Source organism: Danio rerio, chromosome 13 (genome assembly GCF_049306965.1).
Source record: "Danio rerio strain Tuebingen ecotype United States chromosome 13, GRCz12tu, whole genome shotgun sequence".
Classification (NCBI taxonomy): Eukaryota; Metazoa; Chordata; class Actinopteri; order Cypriniformes; family Danionidae; genus Danio; species Danio rerio.
This window is the reverse complement of record NC_133188.1, coordinates 54018364-54043588: the sequence shown is the minus strand read 5'-3', so window position 1 is coordinate 54043588 and position 25225 is coordinate 54018364. Positions and strand designations below refer to the sequence as shown.

The following is a 25225-nucleotide window of genomic DNA, read 5'->3' as shown; positions in this document are numbered from 1 at the left end:
AAGTGTACATTTCAACCTACACATACAAATATTATTATCACAAGTGCTCACATTTACATTTGCAAGCTCTCGAGTTTCGCAACTGATTTACCTTCATAGGAAAACCTCCCTAGGTAGGCGTCCAGGAGGCATCCGAAACAGATGCCCGAGCCACCTCAGCTGACTTCTCTGGATGTGGAGGAGCAGCGGCTCTACTCTGAGCTCCTCCCGGGTGTCAGAGCTCCTCACCCTGTCTATAAGAGTGCACCCTGCCAACTGTGAAGGAAACTCATTTCGGCCGCTTGTATCCGAGATCTTGTCCTTTTGGCCATGACCAAAAGCTCATGACCATGGGTGAGAGTAGGAACGTAGATTGACCGGTAAATCGAGAGCTTTGCCTTTCGGCTCAGCTCCTTCTTTACCACAACAGACCGGTACATCAACCGCATTACTGCTGCCACTGCACCAATCCGCCTGTCAATCTCACGCTCCATCCTTCCCTCACTCATCAACAAAAGCCCAACATACTCCTCCACCTGGGGTAAGGACTTTCTTCCTACCTGGAGATGGCAAACCACCAATATAATTTTTGCAATAACAATTTATTTATTTATTTATTTATTATTATTTATTTTTTGCTGCTGAATAACAGAACTTCAAATAAAAATCGTATACAGTAATATTACTTATAATATTATAAAAATTATATTATATATGTTATATTATATATAATATAACTTAAATTAGTTTAAAAAAAATCTGAATTTATTTTAATATATAAAAATAACAGAACTAAATTTGTATTAAAAATGTTGATAAAAGTTTGTTCGCTGTTCACTGTGTCCGTCTAATAGGAACTCAATCCTCTTTCTTCTGCGTTCCAGTCGGACACATTTACTGGAAGGGACAACAAAGGGGATCAGAGAGAAATTTCATTGCTATTTCAATTAATATTTGTATTTAGAAGCTGAATAATTGTACAAATGGCTGATGATGAAGATGATTACATGTCTGACGCTTTCCTCAACCAAATGTGAGTTTAAGAATTGACGTTTTTAGCGTCATACTTGTACAGTCAGAGTGAGTGTGTTTTCTCAGATGTAAACACGAATGAACGCAAAGTTATTTATGCCAAATAAATCAGTTGATTATATATTGTAGCTATATTTCATGGTTAATTAGTGAAAATCCGTTGAGAAATCTTATAAAAGCGCTGTTAATAAAAGTATAGAGAGTTATACATGACGAAACGTTATTTAGGAAATTCTGTGCTATTTTGATAGATATCGACATATAAATAACCTGTATGACACTAGTTACATGTGATTGGAAACATGAAATATTGCAGGAAATACAAATATATAAGCTCAGACGTGTCTTTGTTATTTTAGTATCACTCGTTTTCCTATAATATGCAGTTTATTTTTATGTGATAGACTTATGAAGTTTTTAAATATTAATTATTAAGAATTAATGTGTAGCACACATTACAAATAAGGTACAATAGCAAATAAATACAATAGCAAAAACAAAAAAAATTGAAAAAACATGCAGGATATTCATAATATAAAAAGGTAAACAAACGTGTCCGGTCAATATATTTATATATAATTTAAGTAAGTGAATAAATAAATAGCTGTATGTCAATTTTTATTACAAATTGCATAATATAGGTAATATTTGACATATAAATATTGTTAAACCTCTATAACACCAGATAAACGTGCATGTAAACATGAAGTACAGCAATAAATATAAGTTAGAAGTGTTATTTTGGTATCTCCTATTTTCTAAAGTATATATATATATATATATATATATATATATATATATATATATATATATATATATATATATATATATATATATATTATTTTTTATGATCTATTTATGCCAAAAACATAAAATGAAAGAAAAGAATAAAAAAAAAATGCATGCATTACAGTCATCTTAACACTTAATGCTGAAAAACAGAAACAACCATGTACAATTGAAATCAATATATTTAATAAATAAATTAAGAGCAGTATTTACACTCACCAGTCACTTTATTAGGTGCACCTTGCTAGTATCGGGTTGGACCCCTTTTGCCTTCAGAACTGCCTTAATCCTTCTGGCGTAGATTCAACAAGCTACTGGAAATATTCCTCAGAGATTTTGCTCCATATTGACATGATAGCATCACACAGTTGCTGCAGATTTGTCGGCTGCACATCCATGATGCCAATCTCCCGTTCCACCACATCCCAAAGCTGCTCTATTGGGTTGAGCTCTGGTGACTGTGGAGGCCATTTGAGTACAGTGAACTGTCGCTCACTGGATATTTCCTTTGTTTCAGACCATTCTCTGTCAACCCTAGAGATGGCTGAGCATGAAAATCCCAGTAGATCAGCAGTTTCTGAAATACACCAGCCCGTCTGGCACCAATACCCATGCCACATTCAAAGTCACTTAAATCCCCTTTCTTCCCCATTTTCACTTTGAACTGCAGCAGATCGTCTTGACCATGTCCACATGCCTTAATGCATTGAGTTGCTGCCATGTGATTGGCTGATTAGAAATTTGCATTAACAAGCAGTTGGACAGGTGTACCTTAAAAACTGGCCGGTGACTGTATATTTTTATTACAGGTTTAATATTATAGGTACTATGCTGTGTTCTTTACTAATCCCCGATGATTTCAATAGTTTAAAGTTTTCTATTATATCTATTCTTTTTATTACTATAATTTTAATGCATATCTGCATGTTTAATATGTTTGTTTTTATTGTATTTGTAATTTGTCAAGGTCGCACTACATGATGTTGATATTCCCAGTTCCTGCTAAATACTGTAACATAAAATCCTCCTCAGTATCATATATGTTTATCTAAAATTATCTGGATAAATGTACAATGTGCTCCCAATAATACAATCAGAGGCAGGTCTTACAAATAATGTGAGTTATAGTGCAAATGTTCTACAAAAGCAGATCATCAACAGTTATAGCAAGTAAAATAAAATAAAACTGTTACTATTAACTTTATTGGCCACTTTTAGGGCAAACAAAATCCCCTTAATAGTGGACAATGAAGTTTAAAGTAACAGTAAGTATAGATTAACAGTAAATTGACTAAACATTTAACAAAATAACAGCCAATTTTAATTAATATTTGATGCTCTTCCAGCTCAGATGTTCGTCCTGGTGTCCCGATGGTCAAGCGTGTGAAGGAGGCTATAAAGAAAGAGGCTTTACATAAAGAAAAAAATATTCAAAACCGGCAGAAGAGCTTCAAAGAGCAGGAGAAGGAGAGTCGAGAAGCTGCGCTGCAGAGCTCCATAGGCAGCCAAAATAAAGGCTTCGCTCTGCTGCAGAAGATGGGATATAAGGCAGGACAGGGCCTGGGCAAAGAGGGTCAGTGATGGAGACTTTTATTTATAGTCCAGAAATACCCAAAACATAAGAGAGATTTGTTGATTAAAATATGATCATGCTGCAGGTGCTGGACGGGTCGAGCCGGTTCCTCTCAACATCAAAACAGGTCAGGAATATTCTGATTTTCACATTATTAGTTATTTATGAACTGTAAATGTTTCTGGTTACATAACACAGTTCAAGAAGTATTCGCCCTCCTGTTAGTTTTCTATTTCTTATATTTACCAAATGATGTTGAACAGATTTAGGAAATGTTCACAGTATGTCTGATAATATTTTTTCTTCTGGAGAAACTCTTATTTGTTTTATTTCGACTAGAATAAAAGCAGTTTTTAATTGTTTTGAACCCATTTTAAGGTCAATATTATTAGCTCCCTTAAGCAATATTTGTTTTGGATTGTCTGCAGACAAACCACTGTTATACAATGACTTGCCTAATTACCCTAACTTTACCCTAATTACCCTAGTTAAGCCTTTAAATGTCACTTTAAGCTGAATTCTAGTATCTTGTAGACTATCTAGTCTAATATTATTTACTGTCATCATGGCAAAGTTCAAATAAATCAGTTATTAGAAATTCTCCCTGCGTTGGCGTGGGTTTTCTCCGGGTGCTCCAGTTTTCCCCACAGGTACAGGTGAATTGGGTAGGGTGAGGGTTCCGTAGTGTATGAGTGTGTGTGTGAATGTCTGTGGTGGATGTTTCCCAGAGATGGGTTGCGGCTGGAAGGGCATTCGCTGCGTAAAAAATGTGCTGGATAAGTTGGCGGTTCTTCATTCTTGTATTCATATATGCCGAACACTGTATAAACTGCAGATTTAAAATGAAAAAATATAAAACTTAATGAAAGAGAAATAAATCATTGAATTGTGAACAACTTACTGCTGTTGTGTAAATAAAATGTATCCATTAAAAACGTAACTGTAGTCTGATTATGAGTACTTTAAAAAGTAATTAACTCTAATTAAAAGTACTTTTTAGAGTACTTTAAGATTTTTGGAGTCTGATTACATAATCCAGATTGCATACATTCATTTTCCTTCGGCTTAGTCTCTTACAGCGAAATGAACCGCCAACTATTCCAGCAAATGTTTTACACAGTGGATGCCCTACCAGCTGCAACCCAGTGCTGGGAAACACCCATACCCATATTAAATGTACTTATTAACCAGCTCTGGAAATGCTGCTGTTTCCACATGTTGTGATCAGACAGAGGCGGGATTGGGATGGAAGAAGTCAAGAAGAGAAAAGCAGACGAGGAACTCCAGAACTACAGAAGAAAAGTCCACATGAAACAACATTTGGAGAAGAAATCAATAGAGGATTTCAGGTATTTGATGATGATTTGTATCCAATTCTATAAATATAACCCCATAAATAAATAACAGTGATCAAACTTTGCTGTTATACCTGTTGCACACAATCTACTACACTCATTCATTCATTTTCCTTCAGCTTAGTGCCTTATTTATAAAGAGTCGCCAAAGTGAAATAAACCGCCAACTATTCCAGAATATGTTTTACGCACCTTCCAGCTGCAACCCAGTACAGGGAAACACCCATACACACTCATTCATCTGCTGTTTCTCGTCCAAAAATCAACAAATTGTTAAATTAAAGCAGTATTTTCTAGACAAGTAAAAATATTGTCTTGTTTTCAGAAATAATAAGTCAAAATTAAATGAATTTCTACTTAAAATAAGCAACATAATCTGATTTCAAAGCGAAAAACAAGATTATTTTGCTTGTTTTAAGGAAATACTTTGACATTATTTCTAAAAACAAGACATTATATTTTGCTAGAAAATGCTTCTTTATCAAATGTTCACTTCATTTAATAATATAAATGTAAAGAAAGTTTCATATTGTTAGTAATATTTGAAGATCAACACATACTGGAATTAGCCAGCTTAGGGTGCTTTCACACCTATACTTTTGTTTCGGAACGTGTCTCGTTTGCCCAGTTAGCGCGGTTCGATTGGCATATGTGAACAGGGCAATCGCGCTCTGTTCCGTGCCAAAGTAATCGCTCTGAGATCGTTTGAATGCGGTGGTCTCGGCTCGATTGAAACGAACCCTGGAGCGGTTCGATTGCAGTGAGAAAGCGATCCGATCCGAGCGCGGTTATATCACAGTGTTTTATGGATATGTAATAGGCATACGGCTACATGCAGAGAGAATTATGAGTAGGGCGGGAAGTTTTGCGAGTCTCCGGATGCCCGCAAACGAGTGATGATCTCCCGGTAATCTCGCGTCTCCCTCCCGGTCCTCAAATAGGCATCGTCGCGCACCCTTCTCACCCCTCCCCACCGCATCTCTCCTCAGACACGTCGCGCGCCCGCACCCTGTCAATCACCACCAAACCACCACCTCTCCTGACAGCTGAGCGGGACGCTGCAAAATAAACCCTGACACCCTGACCAATGTGAGGAGAGTTTACCCGCACGTGACTTGTTTTAGCTCTTTAAGTCCGATTAGAAACTTTGCAGTGTGAAAGCGAACCGCTCCAAGAGCAAAGAGCAACAATGTAACAATTTTAATCCCTGTTTCAGAACAACTGAATCGATTCACAGGTGTGAAAGCACCCTTAATGTTTATTTGATTAGGTATACATCTCTTGTTTAAAATATCCTGAGTATGAAATATGATCATCGTCAGGCATTTGAGGAAGGTTTATTTCCAGAACACTTACTTTCTCTGTTGGCCAGCGTTAATATGATCTTCCTGAGCCTTTAACATGTCTCAAAACTTTTGAGGAAGTTTTTATTTTTTTTAATGTAATGTGTATTTATATAGTGCATTTATCGTGTATGGTCATACATCCACAGTGATAGAGGCAATTCAGAGGATGGGGATGATTAGGATGGTAAGGGCCGATTCCGTGAATTTGGTCAGGACACCGAGGTTACACTCCTACTCTTTACCAGAAGTGCCATGAGATTAAATGTCCTATCCGAAAGATGACGCTCACTGACACTATGGTGTACCTATACTGGGGGCATTAGGACTCGCACAGACCGCAGGTTGAGCGCCCCCTGCTGGCCTTACTAACACCACTTACAGCAGAAACCTAGTGTTCCCTAGTGGTCTCCCATCCAGGCCCAGCTTAGCTTCACTGAGTAACCAGTCTTGGGCTGCAGGGTGATACGGCTGTGATAATGTCTCAATCATTATTGAATTTATTGCATTTTATATTTTGAAACTGGAGAACTTTGATCATAACTCTGTAAAATATTAAACATAATGCATTAAATATCATCCTACTAAGACATATAATTGGAGATATAGAGTGATGATATTTATATAAACAATATATGTTTATATATAACATTTTATGTGCAAGTAGCCTGTTTTATGGTTAAAAAGATGTCACTAGTTAACAAGCCATCAGAATGTCCTCATGCTGTTTATGTTTGTTTAAGTGTCAAAAATATGTAATCAATTAATTAAAATATCAATATTTATCATTCATTCATTCATTTTCCCTCGGCTTACTCCCTTTATTCCTCAGGGGTCACCACAGCAGTTTGAACCACCAATTGATCTAGCATATGTTTGACACTCCGGATGCCCTTCCAGCAGCAACCTAGTCTTGGGAAACCCACACACACTCATACATACGGCCAATTTAGTTCATCCAATTCCCCTATAGCGCTTGTGTTTGAACTGTGGGGGAAACTGGAGCACCCGGAGGAAACCCACGCCAACACAGGGAGAACATGCAAACTCCACACAGAAACAACAAATTGACCCAGCACGGACTCGAACCAGCAACTTTCTTGCTGAGAAGGGACAGTGCTATCCACTGAGCCACAATGTCGCCCTCCATATTTATTAAAAGTTTTTACAACACTAGTTGGCGAGGCAGTGGCGCAGTTGGTAGTGCTGTCGCCTCACATTAAGTGGGTCGCTGGTTCGAACCTCAGCTCAGTTGGCGTTTCTGTGTGGAGTTTGCATGTTCTCCCTGCCTTCGCGTGGGTTTCCTCCGGGTGCTCCGGTTTCCCCCACAGTCCAATGACATGCGGTACAGGTGAATTGGGTAGGCTCCCTAGTGTATGAATGTGTGTGTGTGAATGTGTGTGTGGATGTTTCCCAGAGATGGGTTGTGGCTGGAAGGGCATCCGCTGTGTAAAAACTTGCTGGATAAGTTGGCGGTTCATTCCGCTGTGGCGACCCCGGATTAATAAAGGGACTAAGCCGACAAGAAAATGAATGACAACACTAGTTTTTATTATCATCATTATTGTTCATGTTTATTTATAGGGTGCGTAAGAGAACAGAAAGAGAAGAGCGTCAAACACAGGGTGACTTGAGGAAGAGCCAGCGCGCATGTGAACAGCTGGACAACCAAAAGGTCACGCAAATCAAGACTTACAGCGGGGGAAATAAGTATTGAACACATTGTCATGTTTTTTTCCTGGGAATAAAATTTCTAAAGGAGCTGCTGACATGGAATTGAAGCAGATTTTGTTAAAAACCCAAACAATACAAACATCAAAATAAAACAGAACAAATATAGAAAATGAGTTCTGTGTAATAAGAAGGGAATGACAGGAGAAAGAGCTGAACTACTGAAACATTATTAATACTTTGTATAAAGGCTTTTGTTAATGATGGCAGCTTAAAGACGCCTCTCATATGGAGAATGAAGCCTGATGCATTGCTCAGGTGTGAGTTTCTCACAGACTACAACAGAGTGTCAAAATCGTGATGCTTCTGTGGGTGTCGTCTATCAGATCTGAGCTTTATTCTGTGTTCTCTATTGCACTGGGGTCAGGTGATTAGTGATGGGAAGTCCAGATCATTTTACTGACTCGGATCTTTGAGTCTCGTTCATCAAGATGAACGAATCTTTTTTCGAGTCATTTTGTTCATTTGGTTCAGTTTGCCAAAATATTATTAAAATGTTACGAATTGCTTCCAAACACATTTACAACTAGCTCAAAAGGTTGATTACACGACAAATAAGTCATAAATACAATACTATAAGCAGAAGAAAATAATAATCCAATGTTGACCTGCTCTTTTGTCTATGAAGGTATTGTTGTCTCTTTGCTCAGCTCACCTCTTCATGTCTTCAAATGTCAGGGGTTCATTCACGTTACACTGACAGTCACATATAATCTTAATCAATGCACAGTCTAAGCGGATAGGAGCCATGATCGTTCGTTCATCACGTGACTGAATGACTCAAACCCGAGGACTCGAGAGATGAACGGTTCAATTCTTTTTCCGGCTCTAAACACGTATGATTGGCCCGTGAGGAACGAGTGACTCAGACCCGATAGAGGACTCGAGAGGTGAGCGGATCAGTTCTTTTTCCGGCTCTAAACGCATATGATTGGCTTCTGCCAATGCGATGAAGACTTAAAATTAACAATACTACCTGAACAAATGTGTGCACGTGCGGATGAACGAATCACTCCCTGAGAGGACTCGTAGTTCCCGAGTCATATTGAAGATTCGTTCAAAATGAACAAATCGTTCATGAACGACGCATCATTACAGGTGATTGGCTGGGCCATTCTACAGCTTGATTTTCTTTCTCTGAAAGCATCTGAGAGTCTCCTCTGCTGTGTTTTGGATCATTGTCTTGCTGAAATGTCCACCCTGGTTTCATCTTCATCCTCATGCTAATGTAGATGTTGGACTGGAGCAGCTGATATTGATTTACACTGAGGAAGGGCAGAGGTTTGCTGAAGAACTACTGAGAGATTTCAGCTGCTGTCTGAATGCCGAACTACACCTTCCTTTCTTCATGTGTTTAATACTTTTTCCCTGTGTCATTTCATTTTATTATGCATAACTTCATTAGTAAATGAATTAGACTTGTTTTCTTTGCATATAAGAATTTATATTGTTGCTATTAACATCCAGGGGAAAATTCAAGTCAATGGCACCTTTAGAAATATGTTTTCTAAAAAATAATGGTGACGTGTTCCATGCTTGTTTTCTCTGTACTTGTGTTTTCGGCATTTCACATAACCAGAAATCAGCATGTTCACACGTCTGGCGCTGTGGTTGTTGTTTTAGGGGATCACAGTTCCCAGAGACTGCTGGTACTGGCCTGAAGTGGAGAAAAATGAAGAATCTGAGCTTCTGGAGGAGGAAATAAAAACTGAGGAGAGTGATGAAGAAGAGGAGCTGACTGTGAGTTACACTTCAGAGATACTGTTTATTGTGATTTATAATATGCAATCTAAGAGTGCAAAAGCGATCTGAAAGTTAGCTTGAAATCTAAATGTGCGATGCTTATTTTGCTAGCTTACATTGCTATTGTTACGGTGAATAATTAATCTGTGCAAGTTCATCTGCTGGGCAGCACGGTGGGTAGCGCAATCGGCTCACAGCAAGAAGGTCGCTGGTTCGAGCCTCGGCTGGGTCAGTTGGCATTTCTGTGTGGAGTTTGCATGTTCTCCCTGCGTTCGCGTGGGTTTCCTCCGGGTGCTCCGGTTTCCCCACAAGTTGGGTAAGCTAAATCTATCCATAGTGTTAGGTGTGAATGAGTGTTTCCCAATGATTGGTTGCCGTTGGGAGGGCATTCTCTGTGTAAAACATATGCTGGATAAGTTGGCGGTTCATTCCGCTGTGGCAAACCCGGATTAATAAAGGGACTCAAGCGAAAATAAAATAAATGAAAGTTAATCTGCTGAAATAAAAAGTTTGCTATGGTAATCTTTAATCCAAGTCTGAGCATCTGCTTTCGCGTATGGAGTTTTAGTTGTTCTGTTAACATCCGCATGAGGGTTTTTATGGCAACTGTATATTGATATGCAGTGATGCACAGAAGAATGGGCGACGCAGTGGCGGAGTGGGTAGCACATTCGCCTCACAGCAAGAAGGTCGCTGGTTCGAACCTCGGCTCAGTTGGCATTTCTGTGTGGAGTTTGCATGTTCTCCCTGCAGTCGCGTGGGTTTCCTCCAGGTGCTCCTGTTTCCCCCACAGTCCAAAGACATGCGGTACAGGTCAATTGGGTAAGCTAAATTGTCTGTAGTGTATGTGTATATGAGTGTGACAGGCCCAAACGACGAAAGGTGTAAACAAAGTCGTTATCATATGCAACTTGTTCCAAAAAAAAGAGCCGACCCCGCAATCATACGGGACAAAGGCCAAAGAAAAAGAAGAGTGATGCACAAAAGAAAGCCCCGCCCCCTACTCAATATTCACTTTCAGTTTTAGTTACATCAACATACTGAAATAAAAGTCTCAGCAACCTCCGGTTCAAGTAGACTTTAAGTTGCAAGGGAAATGTTAGGAAAAGCCAACAATACATAGTCACAATTATAGATTTTTCTTTTTTTTTTATGGCAAAAATCATTATTATATTAAGTAAAGATGATGTTTTATGAAGGCATTTCGTAAATGTTCGACTGTAAATGCATCAAAACACAATTTTTGCCAACTGGATCTAAACTGAGTTTTATTATATTTATTCATTCATTCATTCATTTTCCTTTCGGCTTATGAGCCGCCAACTTATCCAGCATATGTTTTACACAGCGGATGCCTTTCCAGCTGCAACCCAGTACTGGGAAACACCCATACGCTTTCACAATAACACACTCACACACTATGCCCAATTTAGTTAATCAATTCCCCTATAGTGCATGTGTTTGGACTGTGGGGGAAACCAGAGCACCCAGAGGAAACCATCACTTGTAAAAACATGCAAACTCCACACAGAAGTGCCAACTGACCCAGCCGGGATTCGAGCCAGCAACCTTCTTGCTGTGAGGCGACAGAGCTAACCACTGAGCCACTGAAATATTTCACAATATTTACCAATATTCATGTTTGCCCTCAGCCTTTAGATAAGCTGCAGTTTCTCACCTCATATCTGCGGGGAGTTCATTATTACTGCATCTGGTGCGGGACGGCATATAACGGTGAGAAGTGTTCACAAATCATCATTTATTTGATCAATTAAATATTTTAATCAGCAAGCACTGACATTTTCTCATTCAACAGATGAAGAGGATTTGGGTACGAATTGTCCTGGAGACACGGCAGCGGATCATGATGATTAAAACAACACAAATGCTTTGCTTTTAGGGTTTCTTTTCGTAGCTGTGTGTAATATTTATGTTTTCTTGTTGTTTCATTAAATATTGCAGTGATGTTTTGTTTAAAATGGTGTGATATGACTATTGACCATGATGCATCATGTAATTTTTTTATGTAAATGAATATCAAACAAATACAAAACTTTGTGGTTGCATAATTATTCTTTCCATTATGTTTGTACAATCCATTCCAGGGTGTGGTGATTTGTGTGACAGCTCTGTGCTAGTTATAGATGAACAAGTGCTAATTACTTAACAGGCAATATTACTTCCCAGTAATACTCCAGAGAAAATACCAGTCAGACTAAAGCATATCTAAATATTTAGATGTTCTTGGGTTTTGTAGGAAAAGTATATTTAAATTTTAATTCATATCTAAATACTTAGAGTTGGTCTTGGGTTTTGTAGGAAAAACTTAATACAATGTACTGATGTGTAATAGAAAACAATAAGAATATATATATATATATATATATAGAGAGAGAGAGAGAGAGAGAGAGAGAGAGAGAGAGAGAGAGAGAGAGATATTACATAATATATAAGCATCATTTAATTATAGAAATATATTTGAAATGTACCAATTATTTAAAAAAGAGTGATTTTACCAAATGAATCATTATTATACTTACTATGTTTTCTAGTACTTTTAATGTTTATTTATTATTTATTTTTTGTAACTTGCCAGTTTTTAAATAGACAAAAACATATTTTATATTAAAATTATTTATGTTCCAATCAAATCATTTATAACTCTTAAACATATTAAAGCAATTTTATTTAAGTATTTTGTCTTTTTATTAACATATTTGTTATTTTATTTTTTTATTTGACTTTTTATACATTTTTTGTTACATTACAATTTACATATTCGTGAAAATAAATTTTAAAAACTATAATATTTTATCTTACGAGCCTTAATGAACATTTATCATACTTTTAAATTAACTTTTTCATACATTTTTTTTTTTATTCATGGTTACTTGCTAAGTATGACAATTTCAAAACTGAATGGTAATATTAACAAAAATAAATCCAACTAAACCAATTATAACTACAAATGCATTGTTGTGCGTTTGTACAACTTGTGCACCTGTTAATTTATTACAGAATTGTCTCAAATCAATATAAGTTTCTGCTTCACCTCCTGACGATCATTTTTTATTAGATGGGCGTGGCGGATGAACACGCGTCGCTTTTGATTGGCCAATCCATTGTTTGTCGATGACGCAATTGCGGAAATCGAAACTTATTGATATGAAGAAATGAAAGTAAATTGGATGTCATTGTGAACTGACGCGAGTAGTACCGTGTAAAGGTGTAAAGGGAGTGTGCTCTTGTCTAGGAAATATGTGACTTTCACCTGCTGACTCATGTAAACACTCCGTCAATTCTGCTTCGTTTTATTCGGCATTCGCAATGGAGTCTCTGTCAGGGAATTATACTTCTCTGCTGAATGAGTATCAGCAGAAAACCCAATGCACTGTTGAGTTTGAGGAGGGACCCACTGATGGACCAAGCCACAATAAAAGGTATTAAATAAAGTATATTTTCTTTAGAGTCCATTCATTGGCTGTATAAAAGTCTGTTGCTGAAGGAACAGCTCGTGTGTTGTTTATGTGTCAGAAACTGCATTTATGGCATTATGGTTTTAATAAAAATCTGTGTTTTTTAGGTTTACTATGAGAGCTATTGTGAATGGACAGAAGTTTCCTGATGGTACTGGTAAAACCAAGAAGGAGGCAAAGCAAAATGCTGCTAAAAACGCCCTGGAAGGCTTGAAGAGCACTCACAGTGATGAACCGGTAGGTAAACAAATAGAAAAAACACGTTACAATAAGGGTGCATTAGTTAATGCATTAGTAAACATGAGTTAATAGTAAACAACACATCTGTTAAGCATTACTTAATCTTTGTTAATGTTAACTAAACCTATGTTGATGTGTTGATACATTAGTTAACACTAATAAATGTTAGTAAAGCATTAAATAATGTTGGAATAGTGTACAATTTACAATAAGGTTCCTAATTCCATTAATTAATGCTTTGCTAATTATTAATTATGCATGTAAAGAGTTAACAAGCATGAATAATTAAACTACAATTAGTGTGTATTAGTTAATGCATTAGTTAACATGAGTTAATAGTAAACAACACATCTGTTAAGCATTACCTAATCTTCGTTAATGTTAACTAATCCAATATTAATGTGGTTATACATTAGTTAATGCCTTAGTTAACATAAACAACTAGTAACACTTTAGATAAGGTTGGAGTTGTGTAAACTTTACAATGAGGTTAATAATTTCACTTGACTAATGCTTTGTTAATTATAAATCATGTTAGTAAAGATTTAACAAACATGAATAGGTAAATAACACTTTACAACAAGGGTGTATTAGTTAATGCATTAGTTAATAGTAAACAACACATCTGTTAAGCATTTCTTAATATTTGTTAACTAAACCTGTAATAGTGTGGTAATACATTAGTTAACACCTTAGTTGACAATTTAAGTAGCATTAAATAATGTTGGAATAGTTTAAACTTTACAATAAGGCTCCTAATTCCATCAACAAATGCTTTGTTAATTATAAATCATGTCAGTAAAAAATTAACAAACATGCATTACATGCAAAATGTGCTGATGTTTCCACTAACACTCCTAAATCACCATGGTATTCATATTTGTGAGCTCTTTAAATCACATAGACTTAATAATAATATAAATATATGTAATACACACGCATGCAGTTGGAATTATTAGCCCTGCTGTGAAATATTTATTCTTTTCCAAAAATTTCCAAATTCTAATTTGCCTAATTAACCTGGTTAAGCCTTTAGATGATGCTTAGCTTAGTCTCTTCATTAATCTGGGGTCGCCACAGCGGAATGAACCGCCAACTTATCCAGCATATGTTTTACACAGCGGATGCCCTTCCAGCTGCAACCCATCACTGGGAAACACCCATACACTATGGACAATTTAGCTTTCCCAATTAACCTATACCACATGTGTTTGGACTTGTGGGGGAAACCGGAGGAAACCCACGCCAACACAGGGAGAACATGCAAACTCTACACAGAAATGCCAACTGACCCAGCCGGGGCTCGAACCAGCGACCTTTTTGCTGTGAGGCGACAGTGCTAACCACTAAGCCCCCGTGCCGCCCATGCTGTTATTATGGCAAAGAGAAAAGAACTCAGTTATTAGAAATTAGTTAATAAAATGATTAAGTTTAGAAATGTGTTGAAAAAAAAGTCTTCCATTTATTGAACCGAAATTGGGGGGAAAATATACATAGGGACCAAATGTTTAATTTTTCATGTAATTAATCTTTGGCCAACACTATAATGAATGCATATGTCTTTGCAGACTCCTTCACCCGTTGAAAACATTTCAATTAGTAAAATAGCATCTCATCCGAATTACACCTGCTGGCTCAATGAGCATTCGCAGAAGAGCAGGTTAATGTTCAAGGCCTGCGAGTCGACTAAGATGGATCCAGGAAACCTCACCCGGTCAGTATTCAAGACATTTACACACACACATGATCATGTTTAAGGCAGAAATGCTCTTTAATAATGCAAATTCTCTGCTACTCAGGTTATGCACGTATGTGTGTAAGTATGTTTGCGATGATAAAGAGTTTCCTGAAGGTTATGGAAAAAATAAGAAGGAAGCCAAAGAGGCAGCGGCTCTTCGAGTTTATGAAGAGCTCAACAAAACACAAAATACAGAGGTAACACAGCAGTTACCAATGCAAATAAAAGTAAAAATATAAGTTAAGTAAAAACTCTTAAAGTTGTGGTTTTTGCTTTTTAAGGTCTTGGATGAGAACAGCAATAGAGCTCAGAGGTCAGAAACTACATCTTATAGGTGAGGTCATTTAATAAATGTAATATTTAATATTAATTTAGTGACATGAACAAAATGTTTAACAACATTACATCAAGTGTTGAAAATAGCAAAATTAAAACTGGTAAAAAGCATCTAAATAAATGTAAATCTAAATAATTAATCTGGAAGTAATCTGTTGTATATAAAAATGTAAATATTTTCTAAAGTAATTAGTTAAACTTTTAATAATAATAATAATAATAATAATAATAATAATAATAATAGCAATGTATGTTATGGATAATAATAATAAGTTATAAAAAATAATACTTATATATATATATATATATATATATATATATATATATATATATATATATATATATATATATATATATATATATATATTTATATAAAATTATATTTTGTGTGTGTAGAATTTACAGCAACAATTTATTTACAGGATTATTTCATCCTCCCATTACAATCAAAAACTTGCAATAATCACCAATACAAAAATAAATTAAATTAATTAGAAGACAACTATATATTATACATATATACACACATACACATGTAAGTATATACATAAACGTATACATATACAGTGCATGATGAAGAAATGTTTTTGGTTTTGTGACATTTATCAACAATTGCTTTTGTATACATATCACATACAGTTGAAGTCAGAATTATTAGCCCCGTTCTAATTTTTTTTTTCTTTTTAAATATTTCCCAAATAATGTTTAACAGATTCAGGAAATTTTCACAGTATGTTTGATAATATTTTTTCTTCTGGAGAAAGTCTGATTTGTTTTATTTAGGCTAGAATAAAAGCAGTTTTTAATTTTTTAAACACCATTTTAAGGTCAATATTATTTGCCCCTTTAAGCTATTTTTTTTCCGATAGTCTACAAAACAAACCATCGTTATACAATAACTTGCCTTATTACCCTAACCTGCCTAGTTAACCTAATTAACCTAGTTAAGCCTTTGAATGCCACTTTAAGCTGTATAGAAGTGTCTTAAAAAATATGAAGTGAAATTTTATTTACAGTCATCATGAAAATGATAAAATAAATCAGTTATTAGAAATGAGTTATTAAAACTATTATGATTAGAAATCTGTTGGAAAAATCTTCTCTCCGTTAAACAGAAATTGGGGGAAAAATAAACAAGCGGTCTAATAATTCAGGGGGGCTAATAATTCTGACTTCAACTGTATATATATAATAAGTATTTAACAGATTATTTTTCTATATTTTGCACATGTTGTGTTAGTTTATTTTGACATTTTGTCTTTTGTGCTAGCCTGGACCGCCGTTCGAGTGTTGCAGATGATTCTCGAAGCAGCACGCCTGACAACAACTACATCGCATATCTCAATAACTACTGCCAGAAGAAAAAACGTGTATATGACTTCAAATTAGTGGACAGAATAGGTCCTCCTCACAACCCAATGTAAGTCTCACACACATACAGTTGAATTCTGAGCTATTGTCCCCCCTGTATATTTTTCCCCAATTCCTTTGTTACAGAATGATTTGTTTTCAACACATTTATAAACATAATAGTTTTAATAATCATTTCTAATAGCTGATTTCTTTTCTCTTTGTCATGATGACAGCACATAATATTAGACTAGATGTTCTTCAAGACACTAGTATTCAGCATAAAGTGAAATTTAAAGGCTTAACTAGGTTAATTAGGGTAAAGTTAGGGTAATTAGGCAAGTCATTGTATAACAGTGGTTTGTTCTGTAGACTATCTAATTGTAACCAAAGGAGAGTCGGGTAACAACAGAGAGAGGATCCTCATGCATCTTTATTCAGAAATGTCAGACAGGCAATGGTCAAACACAGGAGCAAACGAGTACATACAGGGAAATTCAGAAGAATAGTCATGTCACAGGCAAATGGTTGATACAGGCCGCAGACAACGTAAACAAGGGAACAAGGCAAGGGTCAAACACTGAAAGACTGAACTAGGAGAACCATTTGTAATGTTACAGGTATAAACAAACAAGGATCAGCAATGTGTGTGTCAATGTGAGCAGTTTTTAAAGTCCATGTTAGATCAGCTCATAGCTGTGTGCTTGTGTGTAATTTACAATGATTCCGGAACAGGTGTGTGTGAGGTGCATGACGGGATATGTAGTTCATAAAGTGGCAGAATTGTAGTCCGGGTTAAGATGCATGTGTTTACCAGCGATATGCAAGCCTGGATCGCTGTGATCGTGACACTAGAACAAATATTGCTTAAGCGGGCTAATAATATTGACCTTAAAATTGTTTTTTTTTAAATTAAAAACTACTTTTATTCAAGCCGAAACAAAACAAATAAGACTTTTTCCAGAAGAAAAAATATTTTAGGAAATACTGTGAAAAACTCTTGAATCTGTTCAACATCATTTAGGAAATATCTGAAAAAGAAAAACAAAATTTACAGGAGGGCGAACAACATTAACTTCAACTGTATAATAAAATTCGACACCTAAAACATTTGCTCATTTATTCACCTTCTTTATTTAAATAAAAAACAATAAGTAATTTAATTAGGTTGAATTATTAGTCATTTATTAACTAATTTACATCTTTAATCTCGCTGTAATTTACATTGATTCAGACTGAGAATGTAAAACAGGCTTTTATTTTTTCAGATTTGTTTATAAAGTTGTGATGGACGGGAAGGAATACCCTGAAGCACAAGGAAGAAGCGCTAAAGAAGCGAAACAAAATGCAGCTCAACACGCTTGGAGTGAAATTCGGGATCAGTCTGGCTGGACCACACCAGTAGGAGGATTCAGAAACACTGTAAAGGCTTTCCACTATATGTTAATGACGTCATGTTCGTTAATACACATGCATGCTTTCAATTAACAGAGTTCTGAAGATGGCGCATTCTCACAATCCCAAGATACATGGTAAGTTATCACAATAATAATGCATTGTTTTATCATAATATATTATACTCCAGAAATGATTAATAATGCATTAAATCTAACAAAAATCATGCATGTATCTGGAGTAAACTTCTTGCAATCATATAATCCATAAAACATACCTGTAGTCTGATTACATATTATTCACACAATGGCAGACAGTCATTAATTCTCCAAATTTTTTACTTTTATTATTGAATATTTATTTTTCCCGTAATAAATATGTTGTTTATACACATTCGTGTAATGCTTTTGCAAAGTTGCTGTAGTTGTTTTTGTTAGTGTTTTTATATGAAATGTTTATGTCGCAGCTGACTTTGCTGTCAATTTCATCTTTTTCAGTATTAGTTTTTATAATGTTGCTGTTTTCTAAATGTACTTAATAATAAGTGAATAATTTAAGCCAGACCCTGCTGAAAAATCTAGCTTAAACCAGCCTAGGCTGGTTGGCTGGTTTTAGCTGGTCAACCAGCCTGGTTTTAGAGGGGTTTTGGCCACTTCCAGGCTGGTTTCCAGCCTGGTCTTAGCTGGTCAGGCTGGAAAATTACCAGCCAAATCCAGCTAAAACCAGCTTGACCAGCCTGGTTTAAGCTGGATATTGCTGGTTTTTTACTGGACTCCCAGCTTGGCTAGGCTGGTCAAGCTCGTTTTAGCTGGTCATCTCCCAGCCTGACCAGCTAAAACCAGGCTGGAAATTGCTGGAAACCAGCCTGGAAGTGGCCAAAACCCCTCTAAAACCAGCCTGGTCGACCAGCTAAAACCAGCCAACCAGCCTAGGCTGGTTTAAGCTGGATTTTTCAGCAGGGGACATGTCCAAACTTGGTCCTGGAGGGCCGGTGTCCTGCAAAGTTTAGTTTTAACCCCAATCAGACACACCTGGGCTAGCTAATAAAGCTCTTATGCTGCGGTCACACTGGGCTTTTCCACTCATAGACTTTCATTTATATGCACGTGAATACAGTATACTGTAAACGCAGGGTCATGCGTTAAGTTTCGCAGGTTGCTGCAGTGCAAAGTTCAAGCTTGGTAAACTCTGACCTATAAAATCGCATCCTTTGACTGCATGAGACCAGTCGAGGATCAAAACATGACCTCTCTGGACAGAAATTTAAAACATGGAGCAATCGCTCGCTTTTTTAATGCCTAATCATCTTGTTTAATCCCGCCCCTTTTCGCAGCACCGCACCACTAAATTTCGAACGCACAAACTCTAGTGTGACCGCAGCTTAAGTAGGCTTTCTAGAAAAAGTGTTTCATAGTGTGAACACCCCTGATTTAAACTCACCATATGTGGTTTAGTGTTATTTAGAGTTATTCTCAGCCAGGGTTAGGTAAGTTACTTAAAAATGTAATTTATTACTAATTACATAATTAAAATTGTATTTAAACTACCTTCCAATGACATTATCTGTAAAGTAACTTAATTACTTGACTTAGTACTGCGTAAATTCTTATAAATCTCAAAGTAGGGCTGCACAATATATCGTTTGGGCATTGATATTGCAATGTGTGCGTCCACAATAGTCACATCGCAAGATTTGCAATGTTGTGTTGGGATTATAGCTGACCCAAAACCACAGGTCAACACACAAGAGATTTGAGTGAAAGCTAATCATGTGCATGTGTTTTTAAGGCCTTTGACTGTGTGAGCATTTATAGAGAGTTTAGAGCATTTTAATAGAAGTTTATTAAAGATTCAATTTAACAATTTATATGATAAAGACTATGTATTGTTAATTTACATTTTACTATTCAATTTCTGTAACCGAATACCGTAAGTCACTGTTTATTTACTTTCAATATTTTCTTCATTGTGTTTATTTATGACTGTAATTTGTTTATTATATGTACAGTTGCAATCAGAATTATTAAAGCCCCTGAATTATTAGCCCCTTTGTTTATTCTCCCCCCCCCTCCCCCACCAATTTCTGCTTAATGGAGAGAAGAACTTTTCTACCTATTTCTAATCATAATAGTTTTAATAACTCGTTTCTAATAACTGATTTATTTTATCGTTGCCATGATAACAGTAAATAATATTTAACAAGATAGTTTTCATGACACTTCTATACAGCTTAAAGTGACATTTAAAGGCTTAACTAGGTTAATTAGGTTAACTAGGCAGGTTAGGGTAATTAGGCAAGTTATTGTATGAGGAAATACTATGAACATTTCCTTGCTGTGTTAAACATCATTAGGGTAATATTTAAAAAAATAAAAATAAAAAAATTTCAAAGCGGGGCTAATAATTCTGACTTCAACTGTGTATAATAAATTACATAAACACATTTATATTTCACTCCCCTATAAAATCATCCCAATCAATCTAAAGTCTTTGCAAAAAAGAGCTATTTAAATAATTTTGTTATATTATATTATATTATATTATATTATATTATATTATATTATATTATATTATATTATATTATATTATATTATAGTAATATATATATCGCAGAGAAAATAATTTGCAGTGTCAATTTTTTCCAATATCGTGCAGCCCTATCTCAAAGTATACAGAATACAAATGAAACTCAGTTAATTTTATAAATGGGCCTTTAACCTTTTTTATAATTAACACAGAGATATGTCAAAACACGAAATGTTTCAAAGTAAGAATGACACCACATTTCTTAGAAATTGACATTAATTTCCTACAAAATTAATTGTTTCTTAAGCATGTGTGTTCATCCGACAAATCTAACGTTAGTTTGAAAAATCTAGTTATTCTGCAAATATATTTGCAAACCAAAATAAATGTACTGTATATTTGCAATTCCTTCCTGCTTGCCAGTATTTTAGGCAAGAATATTTTAGGTAACCAATTAAATTACCTAAAAATGAAAAGTAATCCCTTACTTTACTTTTTGAGTGGAAAAATAATTTAATTACATTAGCTAGTTACCTTCTAACTAATCACACCCAACACTGCTCTCAGCAAACACTAACAGTGAGGTATATTAGCATATGAATTGTGAAGTATTTACTGTCCATCATTGCACCAAGCTGTTGAGGCTCTTCTTGATGATCGAGATGAAGATATTTGTCAAAATAACACATGATTATCCCACTGCAATATATGTGACATCAAGCGTTAGCAAAAAAAGTAATCTAAAAGTAATCCAGAAGTAGTCTGATTACGTTACCATAAATATGTAATCTAACAGACTGACTATAATTTATGTCATGCAGTTTGAAATCAGATTACAATTGACAAGTAATCCATCCCCTCTGATATGATATAGAAATAAAATAAGAAACTGTTGATGTGTTTTGTAGTAAATCTGAAGACGTCCAGCGCTCAGCGAACGCCTCCAGCACAAGTAATTTCATCTCCTTCAGAGACTCTGCTGCTGCTGCCAGTTCTCCAATGGCCACCAGTCCTGTAAGTCGGTGTTGTTCTAATAACCTAGATAAGGCTTCTTTATTTGTTTACGTTTTAACCTTTGTGTACTGTTCAAATTGGCTGCTCTTTCATTATGTTGGGGGCTGTTTTTGCCCCATTGACTTCCATTACAATCACATTTTCTGATTGCAAAGCCATGACAGCATATAATCATGCATTCTTGATTGTTGCTGGTTTTCCCTCTTGGGAAGAGTGACAGTCTGTCATATTTAATGTTGATCATCCGTATGCAGCATTAACCCTTTAGATAGGCCTGTGCTACAAAAGTTAAAATTGAAAATTCTCAAAAACTCAACAATACACTCTGGGCAGATTGACTCCCTTTTGGTTATGTTGGGGGCTGTTTGTGCCCCATTGACGTCATTATAATCATATTTATCACATATATTTATATGCATTCTTGATTGTTGCTGGTTTTCCCTGTTGAGAAAAGGTAAAATGTGTCATTTTTACTGTTGATCACATATACATAATATACATAATTTTGATATCTTCTGAGCTGGATCTTGTATGGTTTGCATGTGTTTGTTTACGTTGTAAAGAAATTGTTTAGATGCAAACATACTGTAAATATATTAGAGTCTGTCCATTCTTTTAAAACCTGTACATTACATGTTGTATTTTAATGAATTCACTGATGTGTTGCAGTCTGTGAGCCTAGTGGATGTGAAGCCAAAAATAAAGTAAGCTCTTCCAACAGAATTCAAATAACAGAAGTTATATTTTTAACAATAACAACACTGATGTTAATGATTATATGTCTTTTATATTTCCTTTCTCTTTTAGATTAGCACCAAGATTTCTGTCACCAAACGGTCTGGACAGAAGTAAAGAGGTATTGGAAAATTATTTAGCAGGAAATAGGCCTGCAAATATGGTATTAGTCATCTGTGAATATAAGTTTCATGTTCTGTAACCAATAAAAAAATAATAAAGACACTATTATTTAGATTTTGTCTTGTATAATGAATATCTTCAGTAAAGTCAACCTAAAGTTCAGTAAAGAATACCCTTCCTACTGAGCTTCGTACAATCAGTGCCACTTTTTAAAGCCAAGCTTAAGACCCACTTGTTCAAAATGGCTTTGAATGCATAGTAGCTGTAATGTACGGAGATGAGGATCCACGTGCAGTTTATTAAAGAGTAGTCATGCAGGCAATGGTCAACAACAGGGACGAACAGGAGCATGTAGGACAATCCAAAAAGCATAGTCCAAAACAGGCAGAAGTTTAAGACAATAAACAATGCAAAGAGTCTAATACATGGTGGGACTAACAAGGAAAACCGCTTTGTAATGCTTCACTAGGAAAACAAGACTCCTCAAAGTGTGTGTAAATGTGAACAGTATATATAGTTTCCCAGCTGTGTGTGTAATCATTGGTGAACCGGAAACAGGTGTAGGTGAGGTGCATGACGGGATATGTAGTTCAAAAAGTGACAGAATTGTAGTTTGGGGGATGTTTACAAGCGATCTACAAGTCTGGATCGCTGGTGATCGTGACAGTAGCACGGCCACTTTTCTCTGTTTTAATGTTTTGCGGTTTGATTTTTCTTGGATTGTTTTTGCATCGTCAGCTTTTTTAGTTGCGCTGTATAATTTGTTTTACTGGTGTAAAGCACTTTGGTCAACCTTTGTTGTAGTAAGGTGCTATATAAATAAAGGATGATTAATTGATTGATTGATAAAGTTATAGTTGTGATATTAATAGGTCAATTTAAAAGGTAGCATAATGAAAATAGTGCAAATGTTATTGAAGTCTGTTTCCACTAAATAAAAATCATAATAAATCATAAATAAATAATATAAAAAATCATGTTTTGGGAAGTTGTAATTATTCGTTCATTTCCTTCGGCTTAGTCCCTTTATTAATCAGGGGTCGCCACAGTGGAATGAACCGCCAACTTATCCAGCAAATGTTTTATGCAGTGGATGCCCTTCCAGCTGCAACCCAGTACTGGGAAACATGCATACTCATTCATTTCACACACACTCATACACTACGGCCAATTTAGCTTATTCAATTAACCTATAGCGCATGTGTTTGGACTGTGGGGGAAACCGAAGGAAACCTACGCCAACATGAGTAGAACATGCAAACTCCACACAGAAACGCCAACTGACCCAGCCGGGACTCGAACCAGCGACCTTCTTGCTGTGAGGCCACAGAGCTAACCACTGAGCCACTGTACCGCCCAAGTTGTAATTATGACAAATTAAAATGATGTGTTATTCATGAGATAAAGTCATAACCGTTACATAAAAATAGTTTATTGATGGTATTCTGTTTTATTTAAACTTGGTATATCATATTGACTTTATAATACTTTTCTATGTGGTGGATGTTTATAATTGAATTATAAAAATGTGAATTGATTGTGTTTATGAAAGCAGTTTCAGCATTCTACAAACATAAGAAAGAGTTAATGTATTATTATTTGCTATTTTCTAAAGTTTCCTTTAATTTATTTCCAGGGTGGTCCTGACATGAAGGTACCAAACCCAGCAAAGGCATCTGGAGGTCAAACTCCAAACAGTGCTACTAAATCAAGGCAAATAATCATTCTTTCTCAATATCTATCAACAAAAATAATTCAATTAGAAATACATTTCTTAGAAGCTTTCATAATTATCTTTGTAGGTTTTTAGAAGACTTTGACTCAATAAATCCGATCGGGAAAGGTGGCTTTGGTCGAGTTTTCAAGGCAAGACGAAAGCTTGAGGACAAATATTATGCCGTGAAGATAGTGAAAAGTACAGAGTAAGTCATCCAGGTTTCTTTGTCTTCTAAGGTCTTAATTAATAACTGAATTGAATGAATAATTAATAATTGTTGCAAAAACTTGTTTTGTGTTTATCAGGGGTGTAACATTACATGCAAGCAGAACTGTTTGTTCTGATAATAATAATAATACATTTTATTTGTATAGCACTTTTCCAACATACATTCAACTCAAAGTGCCTCACAAACAACAACAACAACAACAACAACAACAACAAAACAACAACATTAAAATAGACCACATAAACTTGTCACATATACTCGGATAAAAGCATTCATGTACACAAAATATAAGCATATATCCACATGATCACACACACAATAGTCCTTACATTTGCAAGCACACATGCATATATACATAAATACATAAACCTACAACAATATAGATAAAATGGTTACACCTTACAAACTTGTGTATTCATACACAATTTTAAAAAGATGTGTCTTAACACGCTTTTTAAAAACACGAATACTAGGCAATTATTTTTGTCTTCAAGAGGGAGACGGTGACTAAAAGAAGTGCCGCCAGATTGCATTAGATTTACAGAGTAAAATTCTAAAAGTCCAGTGCTAGAAGAGCGTAGCAAGCGGTTTGGATTATATATTGATAAACAGTCAGAAATGTAGGAAGGTGTCATGTTGTGTAGTGCTTTTATAAACTAATAAAATTATCTTAAAATCTATCCTTTTGTGCACAGGTAACCAGTGTAATTCTTTTAATACTGGTTTGATGTGCTCTCGTTTCTTCAATTTCATTAAAACTCTGGCTGCTGCATTTTGTATCAATTGCAACTTCATTATAGA

General features: G+C 35.6%; 2 protein-coding genes across 6 annotated transcripts in view; both read left to right on the top strand.

The window, feature by feature from the left end:
* The first annotated feature begins 854 nt into the window (after positions 1-854).
* gpatch11 (G patch domain containing 11) lies at positions 855-11612 on the top strand. 2 transcript variants are annotated; one of them, XR_012388531.1, is made up of 8 exons: positions 855-1012; positions 3147-3373; positions 3459-3500; positions 4602-4722; positions 7656-7746; positions 9426-9749; positions 11080-11279; positions 11362-11612. XR_012388531.1 is itself a non-coding variant. In NM_001002393.1 (8 exon segments), coding segments are annotated over 8 exon segments (789 nt in total). In that variant the 5' UTR covers positions 872-962; the 3' UTR covers positions 11421-11598.
* Positions 11613-12720: 1108 nt separating this feature from the next.
* Positions 12721-25225, top strand: part of eif2ak2 (eukaryotic translation initiation factor 2-alpha kinase 2) — a 30871-nt gene continuing 18366 nt past the window's right edge. For 3 of the 4 annotated variants that reach the window (XM_073919098.1, XM_073919099.1, XM_073919097.1), the window contains exons 1-13: positions 12721-12985; positions 13129-13258; positions 14830-14975; positions 15061-15196; positions 15281-15333; positions 16606-16755; positions 17954-18086; positions 18177-18217; positions 21515-21620; positions 22290-22324; positions 22428-22476; positions 24115-24191; positions 24281-24400. In XM_073919098.1, coding sequence (XP_073775199.1) covers positions 12873-12985; positions 13129-13258; positions 14830-14975; positions 15061-15196; positions 15281-15333; positions 16606-16755; positions 17954-18086; positions 18177-18217; positions 21515-21620; positions 22290-22324; positions 22428-22476; positions 24115-24191; positions 24281-24400 — 1289 coding nt within the window. In that variant the 5' untranslated portion in view covers positions 12721-12872. 4 annotated transcript variants of the gene reach the window in all.